The 13,317-nt window shown below is 36.0% G+C and overlaps 2 protein-coding genes across 4 annotated transcripts in view; one reads left to right on the top strand and one right to left on the bottom strand.

Moving 5' to 3' along the window:
• LOC136852540 (micronuclear linker histone polyprotein-like) overlaps window positions 1-12,752 on the top strand; it is a 14,158-nt gene extending 1,406 nt beyond the window's left edge. Inside the window, exon 2 of one of the 2 annotated variants that reach the window (XM_067127278.1) lies at window positions 6,941-12,752. In XM_067127278.1, the coding sequence (XP_066983379.1) occupies window positions 10,042-12,603 (2,562 nt within the window). In that variant the 5' untranslated portion in view covers window positions 6,941-10,041 and the 3' untranslated portion in view covers window positions 12,604-12,752. The remainder of the gene's footprint in view (window positions 1-6,940) is intronic. The other variant, XM_067127277.1, reaches the window with a different exon arrangement.
• The window catches only part of LOC136852542 (rho guanine nucleotide exchange factor 11-like), an 846,605-nt gene that overhangs the window by 16,950 nt on the left and 816,338 nt on the right, over window positions 1-13,317 (bottom strand). The gene's annotated exons all lie outside the window — the stretch shown is intronic.

Below are 13,317 nucleotides of genomic sequence, written 5' to 3'. Positions count from 1 at the left end.
ATCTATGAATTTTTTCGTGTTTTTTTTTCATGTAAGCTGTCTTATTTACTCGTCTGATTAATGCACTCTGGTTTATTTGCTTCGAAATGTACGTCCGGAGGAAATCACATGCATAAGCCAGGCGCGATTTGCCGCCGGCGCGTTTTATTAATGCAAGTAACATTACGAGAGATTACGTTCGAATTCATTTTCGGTGTGCGAGTGCTGTGTTTCCAATACTCTCCTTTCGCTTCTTTTTTTTTTGTTTTTTGATGTGAATCTGTGCCCGTCAATACAGAGTATTATTTATTTCGATTAACAAATCCAGCCTTATCTAATTACATTTTTAATTGGAGAGTTATTATTTGTCAAAATTGGTACGCGTAATCTCGAGTACAAACATATATGCATAAAGGTGTGTTTACATTTGTGTAATATTAAGCATTAATGTGTACCAAAAAGTAAAATCCTTCATGGATCAATAAAAGCGGGCTAATAAAGATTAATTAATAATCTTACTGTATAAGACTACAATTATATATGGGGTAACTATATTTATGGCTGTTTTTCATATCTGAAAGAGTTGTTGCTAATAACGAGGTTATTATCAACAACTCTTTCTTATCGACAGCAAGCACCAAACACCTTTAAACTGCCCATTTCTTATCCCACAAGTTTGTACCATAAACATAAAACCAGACAGATAAATAGATAGATGAAGACAAATTGACAGACAGACAGACAGACAGACAGACAGATAAATAGATAGATAGATAATAAGTCCACCCTCTCTGTGGCCGACTGGTTAGTGTGTCACTGTAGTCCTGATTCCTCGTCCGTCGCTGGTTCGACCCACGGGACGGTGGACTTATTATCAACTAAAATTCCCCTTCGGTACAAATGTACAGTAAATATACAAAATTATATAGTCATATATATATATATATATATATATATATATATATATATATATATATATATATATATATATATATATACACACACACACACACACAACAAACAAAAATATAAATATGTTTGCATTTTACCCTTTTGTCATCTTTCCATTATCCAAATACGTGGTTACCATCATAGCAAATAATCACGGTTTCTTTGTCCCGACTGATATTTGCCATCATAATTGTAAGTTACCCTTTACAAACAATTTTCAAACCATTTGCTCCTGTGTTCCTACAAATACCTTCCTGACCACCAAATAGCATTTTATCTGTATACAACTGCCACTGCTATGAATAATATACACATTACCTTTTCCTATTCCAAACAAACTCCACTGACATCATCGGGGCTTCCCCTGAAGTCTATTATCGCTCCATCCATTAAGCAATTAACAGCCAAGGGCACAAAGGATAACCTTGTCTGAGGCTCATTTTGACCACGAACGACTTACTCTCCTGTAAACATTTCCCAGCATATGATTTGGTCTTAATCTCAGACAAATTACCCTTCATACCAGACATTTTTAAAAAACTCCACGTCATATATTTTCTCTATCAAGCTTGCCATAGAAATTTTCTTGATCAATGGTTATGACATTAAGCTTTCTTTTTGCTTTCAAACGTTTCATTTCAAAAGCTCCGTAAAAAGAATCCGAATTACAGGTCCTCTTCGTATCTAAGCCACATTGTTTTTCACTATCATTCAATGTCATCTGAGTAAAATGGTCAAATATTTCGGAAACACCCAAAAGATATAAACGACAATGGAGACAGTAAGCAAATACGGATTTCTTCCAGAATTCACACCATTTCCACCCCCAGTTTGTTTAGGCAAGAAAAGATCCAAAAGACCTACGCAGAATTGAATTCGTTTATGAATAATGCAATATAGCCTTGTAAATCCCCTTAATCCCACTGAAGGTGCATATTGTTTACCATTTGCTTACATAGGGATATATCCGTTTTGTTACCTATCGTTGACACGCTCAGATCCCACATATACATAAAGCTGTACTAACAGGCGTTCTGTCCATTGCAGCCGATAAACATCTAAAGTCATATGGCACCAGTCATTGTAATAGGGTAAAAGGATAGGGCATTTTATTAATGGGAGTTATATATATATATATATATATATATATATATATATATATATATATATATATATATATATATATATCGCCTATGCGGTAAAACTACAACGCAATTTCCCTCATGGTGACAGGTCAATAAATACATTGGCGCTGTTTTACCTGTCACTAAGGGATGGTAACGTTCCTGCCTAATGCGTAACCGAACACTTAAAAGTAATTGAACATCAATAAAATGCCACGTTAAAAATACAAAAAAAAAAAAAATTTAATAGATAAAAAGAAAAATCAACGGTACAGTATTCAAAGAAAGACCTGAAAGATTCTGTGGAACTGCAGCATTTCATCTTCGTTGACGATTCCAGCAATTTTGAATTGAATACATTTCCTAGAAAGACAGCATCTTTAACTTATTTTAAATTTAGAAGAACAAAAACTCAAAAACTTCCTCCTAATGATAAAGGAATATAACATGTAGAAAGCATAAACACATCGAAAAAAAGATAAGCCCTTCAATATCCATTACATGTAAAACAAATATTAAAGCTTGGCATTTCGGCCTCATTACTGAAACATACAGTTATATTCAAAATTAACATTACTGTTGTAACAGTAAAGTAGATATAGTATGCAAAAGTAATTTGAATTCCGTTTTCTCTATAATATTTCCTGTGGGACAATCACCTATTACACAAATGTAGTATCCGTATTTGTCGTGTACTGACATCCATCCATCTCTCTCTCTCTCTCTCTCTCTCTCTCTCTCTCTCTCTCTCTCTCTCTCTTTGAAATATGAAAAAATGCAACTGCATCAGTAATTACGTCAGAGAAAATTTAAAAAATTTTGTTGCTTCATAATTGTAGAGTAATGAATCTGGTGGGAGGTGTCCACTAAATAAACACAGTGGTTCAACACTGATGAAAAGATAGTAATGCTTCGATGTGCAAATGCGATAATTCGCTATCAAGAAGATAATGAAGTATCAGTTGCTTTGGTGGGCTGACATGTATTATTTGGGATATTTGCTAAGCGATATGAAGAAATATTGCTCTTTTGAATTCTAGCGCCATTAAAATTAAGGCTGTTACGGGAAATAACAATAGTAATAACAGTTATATGAAAAAGTCATTTTCAGCAATTTTCATTTAAAGACCGAAGCAGATACTGCTTTCACTTTCCTATCAATTTTTCTATTTTCTTTACCATTCTTTGAAGAATAAAAGCGCACGGATGACTATACCTTTAACAAACACTGTTATAACAGACTTTGTACAATGGATTCGATACGCTTAGCACTGACAACGAGGCATCTTCAGGATAAAACAACAAACAACAGCTGTTTGTTGCTGTTGTTGATTAAGCCACCCTTGTACTGACAGTTTCTCGCTCGTAGTTAGTTTAGATTAAGCGGGCTTAAGCCAGTCCGACCCTAGCGTGACGATGGCCGTAAGTGTAGTGAGGTGTTCAATGGTATGATTGGCTTGAATTGGACGTCTATATTCCGTCAACCCAACCGAGACCACATCTTGCTTTTTGTTGTTTTAGGTCAAGTTGGCCTTATGCCAGCACGGGCTTTCTATCATGGAGCACCTCGATGGCCCTCTTGCCTCAGGAGAAGGACCAAGACAGCCACTAGGTAAAAAGGTGACCTAAATGGGCCAATTGGTGGGCCAAGTGATAGTACCTGGATGGTCGTTATAAAAATAACTTACTTAACGTGAGTTTATACATATCAATAAAACATCATTTCTAGCTGAGGGAAATTATACTTAATGAAAAATGGATATTAAAAGACAAGTGTGTAGACAAACGTTAAGAGTAAGGGACAGCCTTCATATGGTTATGCGCTGCAATATCTCTGAAACTGGGCAATGTTGGTTTTTCACTAGGCTATTTGTCTTGTTATTCTCATAACATACCAAAAGGTCAAAGTAAGCCCCATTCCCTCAGATGAAGAGAACATGTCTTGCACAACTACAAGCATACTATGCTGTAGGATTGCTGAGTAGGTTGGGAGGCTCTTTCATCCCTTGCAAGTAGCCATTCATTCACAGCTGTGTCGACTGAGCAAGTAGCAAGCAGGGATCGAACTTTGGACCTTATAAAGGGTCCACAGCAGCCCTCCAATATACGGCATCAGTTTTGGTAGAAACACCCACAGGTTTTGCAACTTTGTACAAAATATTCCCAATGAGTTTCTCCACAATACGAGGACAATGAGAGAGAGAGAGAGAGAGAGAGAGAGAGAGAGAGAGAGAGAGAGAGAGAGAGAGAGAGAGAGAGAGCTCCAAAAATGGCAAATAAATAAAATGAACTTTAGTTTAATAATCTTGAATCTTATTTTATGTTTAACAAGAAAGACAACAAGCAAAGGTCCTATTTGCCGTAACAACAAACATCGTTAATTAAGAAGATTCTCCATCCACCTATTCACTCGATCCCAAGATATACTCATTAACAGCTGTTACACCTGTGCTTAAAGGTAGCTAGTAATTAGTAATTATCTAGATCAATGTGGGATGGTCGTTAACGGTCTGAAACAAGAGCTGTACATCATTAAGGGGAACGGTATTGAATACCCGTGAAAAATCTTTCTAATTCTCTAAAAATTTGAAAATATTAGCACGTTCTCGTTACCATCGAGAACTATTCACTAATCGAGAATTAGACCTGAATGTCAGGACTTAGTATTATTAAAAGATTATAAAACACTATTTCAATTTATAAACTTATCTGCTGGGCAAGTACTTAAGGATGGAGTTGAACAAACGTTAGCACTTGGAGTTAAAAGACGGAAACTTGGTACATTTAAAATTATTTCGTTGCCTTGACTGATTATTCTTATGAATAATCACTAGTGCCACCTGGTGGCTGTTATTTAATGTTTTTTTTTCTAAATGGCCCCTCAACCCAACATTGTCAACTCCCATATTTTTTCGAGTGTACTGTACATAACATAATATAAGCATGATTTTGGGGATTGAATATACAGATTTTAAGTCAGCAGTGTCACTAGGTACAACTTTCGTTACAATACATTCAATTATATATATGAATAAGAGCACAAACACATACACACACATGTATATATGTGTATGAATGTATATATAAAAAACCTTCTACATCTATACACAATGCGTCTTCTGTAAATCAACTAAGTCGCGAGGGATGCTGGCGGGACATTATACAGTTTCAAGAAATACAGTACATGTACCAATTCTTTTCAACAAATATTCTTCAAAAGACTCTCTGATCATATTTTGATTATGCTGATATGTATATCGCTAAACAATGCTGCATTACCCTTATATAAGATTTTTAGAAAAAGGATTGCAGAAAATTGCAGAAATTCTAAGCTTATCTGTTTGGAACAAAATGCTCAGGTGAAATCTATGCATTTTGAGACCAAAATCTTGATTCTGAGATGTGTAGTTCAAGCGTATGTAAGTCAAAATGAAATGGGCGGCCATCATGAAAACCCTCAGTATAATTCACCAGGGGACACTGCTGGTCTGAACCTACATTAAAAAAATAATCAGTTTATGATCTGGGTATATGTGCCAAGCTTGATGCTCCACGACTAAAGAGTAAATTTTGCTTATCTGCCTGCCCCACTAAAACAGCCAAAAATTACTATAAAAATTCCAGGATTTTTCTGTTATCATTAATGTGAAAGGCAGATGTACGCATATCTGTACAATTTATTTTATCCAAGAAAAATTCTTAGTACATCACAGGTCAAAAAATTGCAGATTTTAAAAATTTCGATATATTTGTTGCTCTAAGGGCTTAGTGCAAATGAGCTTTTCAGTCGAGAACATGCCATGTGCCATTTTTAAAATATAATAAATTAAATTAAAAAATACTTTGACCCAGGATAGCGCTTGGCATGTTTCTCGACTGACAGCCTCAAATAATCCATTTACAAATAATCTATGTGGGAGAATATCGCCACGGAAAGTTTGTTGTTTTTATCTAAGAGCTCACGGTGTTCCCTTGTCAGATAAGAACAGCGACATTTGACTTTATTAAAACTTAACTTATTCCACATCCCCGCTTGATGCAGACATTTTCTATTGTAAGAATATGATTTTACTTTGGACCAAATGATTTATTAAATTGTTGGGCCCTCATATTCTTTTACTTTTCTTCTTTTAACAATTCGCCCAACAACATAATATCTAACGGCATCATGAGCAGTAGCCAATACACATCCAGTCTAGCCGTCTCTAGCTTTATATATCACTTTCATCACCACCAAGCCTCATTTCACTCAACTGAATGTGTTCCATGTGAAACAATATGAATATTCTTCAAATAAAATCTTTAGCATTTTGGTAACTATTTTCACTGTCATACAGTTAATGAAAAAAACCCATTCCCATTTCTGCTTCTGAAAAGTTATAGTTCTTTATAAAATGAGTTGAACCAGTCTGTACATATATTAAAAAAATTTCCTTTATTAAAAATGAATAATCTCTTGTGGAAAATGTTACAAAGCGTTCACTCATATACTTGAACAAAAAGCCATTTATCATTCACAACTTTGGTTTTCAACTACTATTATCCCAGGGATTCCTTCAATTACTTCATTAGGCATGGTAAATTATCAATTATCAAAAAGTATACTACAATTAGGCAAATAATGAATTCCGAATACCGTTAATACAATAACCTTCCGGTAACTGCTGGAAAGGCTAATCTCTAAACTCTTAAAAATCTAATGACATATTGAATTCATTTAATAAGAAAAGCCTTAAGTACAGCCTGCATAGAACATTAACCACTTTAATGAATGATAATTCATTCTAAAATTTATAACAATCAGAACTGCATGTTTGCTATTATTACTGTGTTTGCATGTTCCGCTGATTCAATTAAGTTTCTAAATCATTTCACTTTTTTTCCAGGACAATGGTCAAGGAGAAACATGACTTAATATGCCTTCTATGCCAGCAGTTGTACACGAAGAAAGAAAGATGCCCACGAAGGCTTCTCTGCGGACACATACTGTGTACATCATGTTTAGCACATCTGATTGAAACACAGAGTTGCAAGTGTCCTACATGTTCCAGACCATTCTTAGCTAGATCAGAGACACAGTTACCTACAGACTTCACAATTTATAAGAGACTTTCATTTTCGAATAATGAACATGTTACAGCTCAATTAGCATCTATTCGAAGCATTAGGAGTAGAGAACAACTGGATTCCGTGTCACCCAAGGATCAAGAAAACAATGATATTCCCCATGTATACCAGAAAACGTTATCAGGTTATTCAAAGGCAGAATCTGATCAGGCAGATTCAAAAACTTGTTCTCATTTGCTTTCTCCTAAACCTTTTAAGCACCAGTTACCTCTTATTGGTAATAAGCCAAGCCAGGATGGAAGCATTAAAAATACCGAAGGCTTTGAAGCTAAGGATGTAGTTGATGTGCCAAGACAAGTAATGCCTGCAAATACAATAACGCAACAAGACGTTCAATCAATACCACCACCATCACCTGTCATGAGACCGCTAACTCCAAGTATATCTCCAATATCATTTACATCTGCATTTAATTCACCAGAAGCACAACAGTTGCCAAAAACTAAATTAAGTCATTATCATCCTGCTAAAGTAAGCACACTCCCCACATTACATGAAATTCCAGAAACTCCTACTATGACCTCAGCCCCAGTACCCAAATTAAGATCCATCCAGCAAATAAGAAAGGATCTACAAGACAACAAGCACAAGTTCCCACAGAATATTCCAAATCCAATGAAAAGATCATCACTTACATCTAAAACTACTGTAGAGTCTAAAAATGCATGGGCCAAGCCACCAATGAAAGCATACACAAGGGGCATGTTGCTATCTGGACATTCCTCTGAGAATGAGTCCCACGATATTTCTTCACATCAAAACACTTACGGCACTGATGACCCAGACCATGCAAAAATAACGGATGAGACAAAAAGTAAGGCCCTTAAAGATAAAATTCAGCAGGCTCACGATTCCACTTTAGTCAAATTTAAATCTAATAGTAATATAACACACGTAGTATCTAATTCTAATAACACAGTAAATAAGACAAAGGCTGGGATATCTACTGATCAAGAAAATACAAATATTCCATCAATTCCAGACCATATAAATGGAAAATATGAGAGACCCATAGAATCCAAAAGTGCACCACCATCATTAACCAGTGGGACTGGCACTTTAGCTGGAGGAGAGGTTAAACACTCAGAGTCTTGGAAGCCACTGTCAACTAGTTCACCAGCGTACCGGATATCCTCAGTAAGACGTCCTGAACCCTTACAAAAAACAGCCGGAGAACATATGACAAAGAAAATATTGCTCAAGAGACAGGCACCCATTCCAGATGTAAATGGTATAGGCACTTTACGTCCTAGCCCACCATCAATTAGAGTTGAAGACAAACCATCAAGCACACCCAAGGAAGCAAATATGTATTATTTACAAGTGAAATCAAAACGAAAAGCACCAATTCCTTACCAAGATGCAAGTGGTCAGCAAACATATTCTCCATTAGCTAATAAATCAGAAGACTCAATTCCAAAGTTGCAGTCATCCGTTACGTCAACAGGTATTAACAAATCAAACACCAAGCGAAAAGCGCCAATCCCTGGTCCATTACCAAATGGAGAAGGACAGAAAGTGCCAATCACTACACAGACATCTCTTCAAAGTAAAGTACCAAAATTTTTGAATCATTTGTCAAGCCTGAGTGACAACCAACATCTTGGTGTAAACAAAGTTCAAATACAATATGAACAGCGACCCCCTACACCCCCCTCTCCTTCAAATATGCCAGATTCTTCTTCTGAAGACCATAGCGAAAGAAAAATGAATGACATCAGCTCAACTACAGCAATAAACGCTAACATTGTTGAAAATCAGGATAAAATGTCAGCTCAGCCTATAAGCGATACTCATGTTGAATTTAACAATGGTAATGGTGAAGAAAACAATTTGACATGTAAATCTGAAGAAGAAATTAATAGTACGGCAAGAATAGAAAGGAATTATCCAAAAGAGGGTTACAAAAACCCGTACCCTTCAATTTTGACCAAGGAATGCTCAAAGTCCCCAAAACCTTTAAGTGTAAGCTCTCCTGTTAAGGAAGAGAAAAAGGCAACTGACCATACTGGATCATTTCATTCTTTGTATTTAAGCAAAATACATTCGGGGGAGTTACAAATAGGAAGTATATCTAGTAGAGAGGACAGACCTACTGAAGGTCCGCACAGGGAAGAACCCAATGTAAATGAATCTGAACACTTGATGAAAAAGCATTCCAAGAGAGAAAATATAAAAAAAATTGGTTGTCCTAAAGAAGTTATCAAGTCTACAGTACCGGTGACTGAAGGACAGGCATCCAACAGAGATAGCAGACCAAGTAGGATACATAATGGATCTTTTGGAATGCCACAGGGTGAAGAGGAAATTTCTGTGAAACCTCTAAATTCAGGTACAAAATCAAACAAAGATGCAGATTCTCTTATGGGAACAGACACAAAAGCAAATGAAAATTCTTCACAATTACAGAAATCAAGAACAAAAGGAAGATACAAGTCCCCATATTTATTAGAGAGAACTGCATTAAGGAACCAAGGCACTCTGTTGACGGTGTCCAAAAACAAATCTAATAACTCATATCCCACCGAAAGACAGTCTATCACAGACAAAGATGATGATAATGAAATATCCCAGGGAATAGGCGAGATTACTTAAAAGAACCAACACTACAAATGAGTACAGGGAATTCAAATTCAAAAACTTCAGATGCAGATAACAAAGTGCACATGGAACAATGTGAAAGGAGTAAAATAAAATTTCAGACAAAAACTCAAATTCAAATAATTCAACACAAGGAAATCCAGTAAACGTGAATGAGTATTCCCACCATGTAACAAGGAAGCAAGCGAATGTCTGCATATCAAAAGTTCTTCGGCACGAACATTCAGTTCTTTCATCAGATGAAAGCGTACCAGATATTATGAATGAACAAAAATCCTTTAGTAATCTTAAAGAAAGCAAAGTGCATGATAATTCAGATAAAAAAGCAACACAGGGAAAACCACATGACAATAACTCAGCAGCTAAGCATTCTTATGGAAATGAGTCCTGTATTCCCCTCATCAAATATAAACAAATTCCAGTGAAGAGCAAACACAAAGACGAGGAGGAGGCATCTAGTTCAGAGACTATGACTAAATATGCATATCATAAAGAGTCGTGTATTCCTCTTATTAGATATGACCCAGTTAAGAAGGAAAACAGTTCCAAGTCTAAAAACCAACCACGTGAGATCAGAGAGAATCAGCCAAGCAAAAATTCTAATAAAAAGGAAAGAACTAGTGCTCTGAACAGGATATCACCCAAGCACAAGGGAAGGTTAACTTCACATTACAAAGGAAATAATCCTTCCGTTTCAGAAAATTCAGATGAGTATGAATTTTCCACGGATGTTACCAAATCTCTTAGTGAAACAGAATCCAGTGATGAATTAAATGGAATTGAAAAAGCCTGTTTACAAGAATATAAAAGAAAACGAGAGATGGCAGAAAGAAAAACAAAATCTAATTCAAAAGATAGTACAGAAACACATATTTCAAAAATAATGAAGTCATTCAACTACGGAAATGACATAAAGGGTTTCAAAAGCCATAGACCGGAGGCTTATGTAGGGAAACCTAAAACAAAAGGGAGACATAGCAGTGATGATAGTGATGTGAGTGACACTGATAAGAAACATCGAAGAGCTAAGAAAGATACTAGACGATCTCGTATGACTACTCAAGAGATGGGTGGTGGTGGTACATTATCAGAATATGGGAGAATTTCTCAAAGTGACTCAGAAGCATCTCCTAAGATTTTCAGACATAAAACAAGTAGGATCAGCCGGTCAAAATCAAGTGATGAATTCTTTGCGAGCCATAAAGACTACAAAAATGGAAAAAGTGCCACAAGAAAGTTAAAAGGAAAGACTTCAATCCCAAGAGAGAGAAGGGACAGCGGAGGTAGCAAGAGTTCATATTACTATGAGAAAAAACACAGGAATATGTCCCCAGCATCCAAGTCAGCTGAACGTAGTGAATCAGAATCAAGCGACATTGATGTAAAGCTACAAAGGGCTCGCCAAAGAGTACGAGACGCTATGAATGATGACACTGTTACAAAAAGAAGTAATTTGCCATCCAAAGGCAAAACTATGGAGAAAAATAAAAATCACAGAGTAAAGTATAACAAATACTCCAGCGAAGACTCATCAGCAAGGAGCAGCAGAAAACTTAAGAGGTGTGTAAGTGAAAAAGAAAGACTTGGCAGGCAAAATCAAAGAATGGTTGATTTGCCATTAAATGCTTACGAATATGATGACAGATTACCTATAAGATTCTATACCAGCAAAAAAGCATCTAAATATACTGATCAAAGACTTTCAAGCAATGGAATGGCAAACAAGCACTCAGAAAAGATGAAAGGAAAATACAAAGAATCCAGATATTCATTTTCAGATGATGACAGTCATAGTACAAGTACCAGCCCTTTGAGACTAACTACTTTAACTATAAATGATAATTCAGATCACATAATGCCTAAATCTAAAATAGATACAAGCACAGAGAGTCATCCCAAATTAACGTGTTATAGACCTCTTAATGATGATAAATCTGAAACAAGTGAAGATTTCCCTGAAGACATTTATGAAGCTTTTCCATCGCACACAGAAGAAAGGAAACCAAGAAATATGTCATCATCGACAGTCAGCTCTAGAACAAGTCGATGGGAGGAAAGTGATCAGGACCAAACAAATGGTTTTCTTTTGAGAAGACCTTTAACGCTGACGGATTCACAGTTCACACCAAGCTTCAGCTACAGACCATCATCTCAGCTCCATTCAGCAAACCTTACTTTGATTAATACAGAGCGTGAAAACCCTGAAAGTGAAATAGTAACGGAAGAGCACAAATCTAAGCCTCAACCTTCTCAATCAAAGGAAGTTGTCAAAGCAGGCATCGGACAATGCAAAACACACGGGTCTTTACTCGATCTCTATTGCAAAACATGCGAAGTGTGGATTTGCAACGAATGCCTTGACCTTGTTCATCGGCCCCCGCCAGGGGGAAGCTGCGTTGCAGTATCAGCAGATCAAGCAGTGGACAACATGAAGATCTGCCACGCAGAGCTCTTTGACGCAAAGCTGGCCACGCTGGACCACTTCAAGAGCGAACTGGCGAGACTTCTGGAGAGCTGTGACAATGGCATCAAGGAGCACGAGACGAGCATCGCCCAGCTGTCATCCCGAGTGCTGAGCGAAGAAATGATCATTCACGGGATTGAAAATATGCGATCCTTGGTGATGCAGAAGTGGAAACAAATCGACAAGTGGGAGGACGTGCTGGAAACAAACGCTCGTCGAATTGACCAGTCATCATCAGCTAGGGAGATGGAGGAAGCCGTTCAGAAGAACAACAGTGCCATTCTAGTGAACGTTATGTCAGGGGCTGCCTCTAATGATGTTTCCAAGACAGTTACAAGTCCTTCTCATATTTGGTAAAATACAGACGTCCTCATACATGGTTAAAAAACATTCGGTAACTTTTTGAAAACTATCTTTTCTCTGTTGGTTTTGTTTTAGTGACAAGGTATCTGATTTTGGTATATATTAGCTTAAAATATATTTTCTTTATGTTATATATATGTATAAAACACCAAATCCTCATAACTAGATTTAAAACACATGCTAGCTGTAAAGTGAAAGTTTAAAATTAAAAAAAACATAGCAACAATCTGATAATCAATTTTAGAGGTAATTTTAAGGAAAATATCATCTTTGGCATAACTGACGACCTATTATATATTCAAATCATACAAACTCACTCACAAAAACACACCCACATAAAAAAATATATACATATAAGTGTGTGTATGCGATATATATATACATACATATATGTATATATACACACATACATATATACAGTATATATATATATATATATATATATATATATATATATATATATATATATATATATATATATATATATATATATATATGTATAACTGAATCACGAAAATATGGAACGTGATGAATATATAAATAAAGACAAAATCCACGAAGGAAAGAGACAATGGAGTGCTGCAAGGCCATTCGATTTGTCGTCCTTCGCTTAGCACTCCTTCGTGGATTTTGTCTATATATATATATATGTATATATATGTATATATATATATATATATATATATATATATACATATACATATATAT

Source organism: Macrobrachium rosenbergii, chromosome 25 (genome assembly GCF_040412425.1).
Source record: "Macrobrachium rosenbergii isolate ZJJX-2024 chromosome 25, ASM4041242v1, whole genome shotgun sequence".
In the NCBI taxonomy this organism is placed as follows: Eukaryota; Metazoa; Arthropoda; class Malacostraca; order Decapoda; family Palaemonidae; genus Macrobrachium; species Macrobrachium rosenbergii.
The sequence above is the reverse complement of the archived record's forward strand: the minus strand, read 5'-3'. Positions and strand labels throughout refer to the sequence as shown.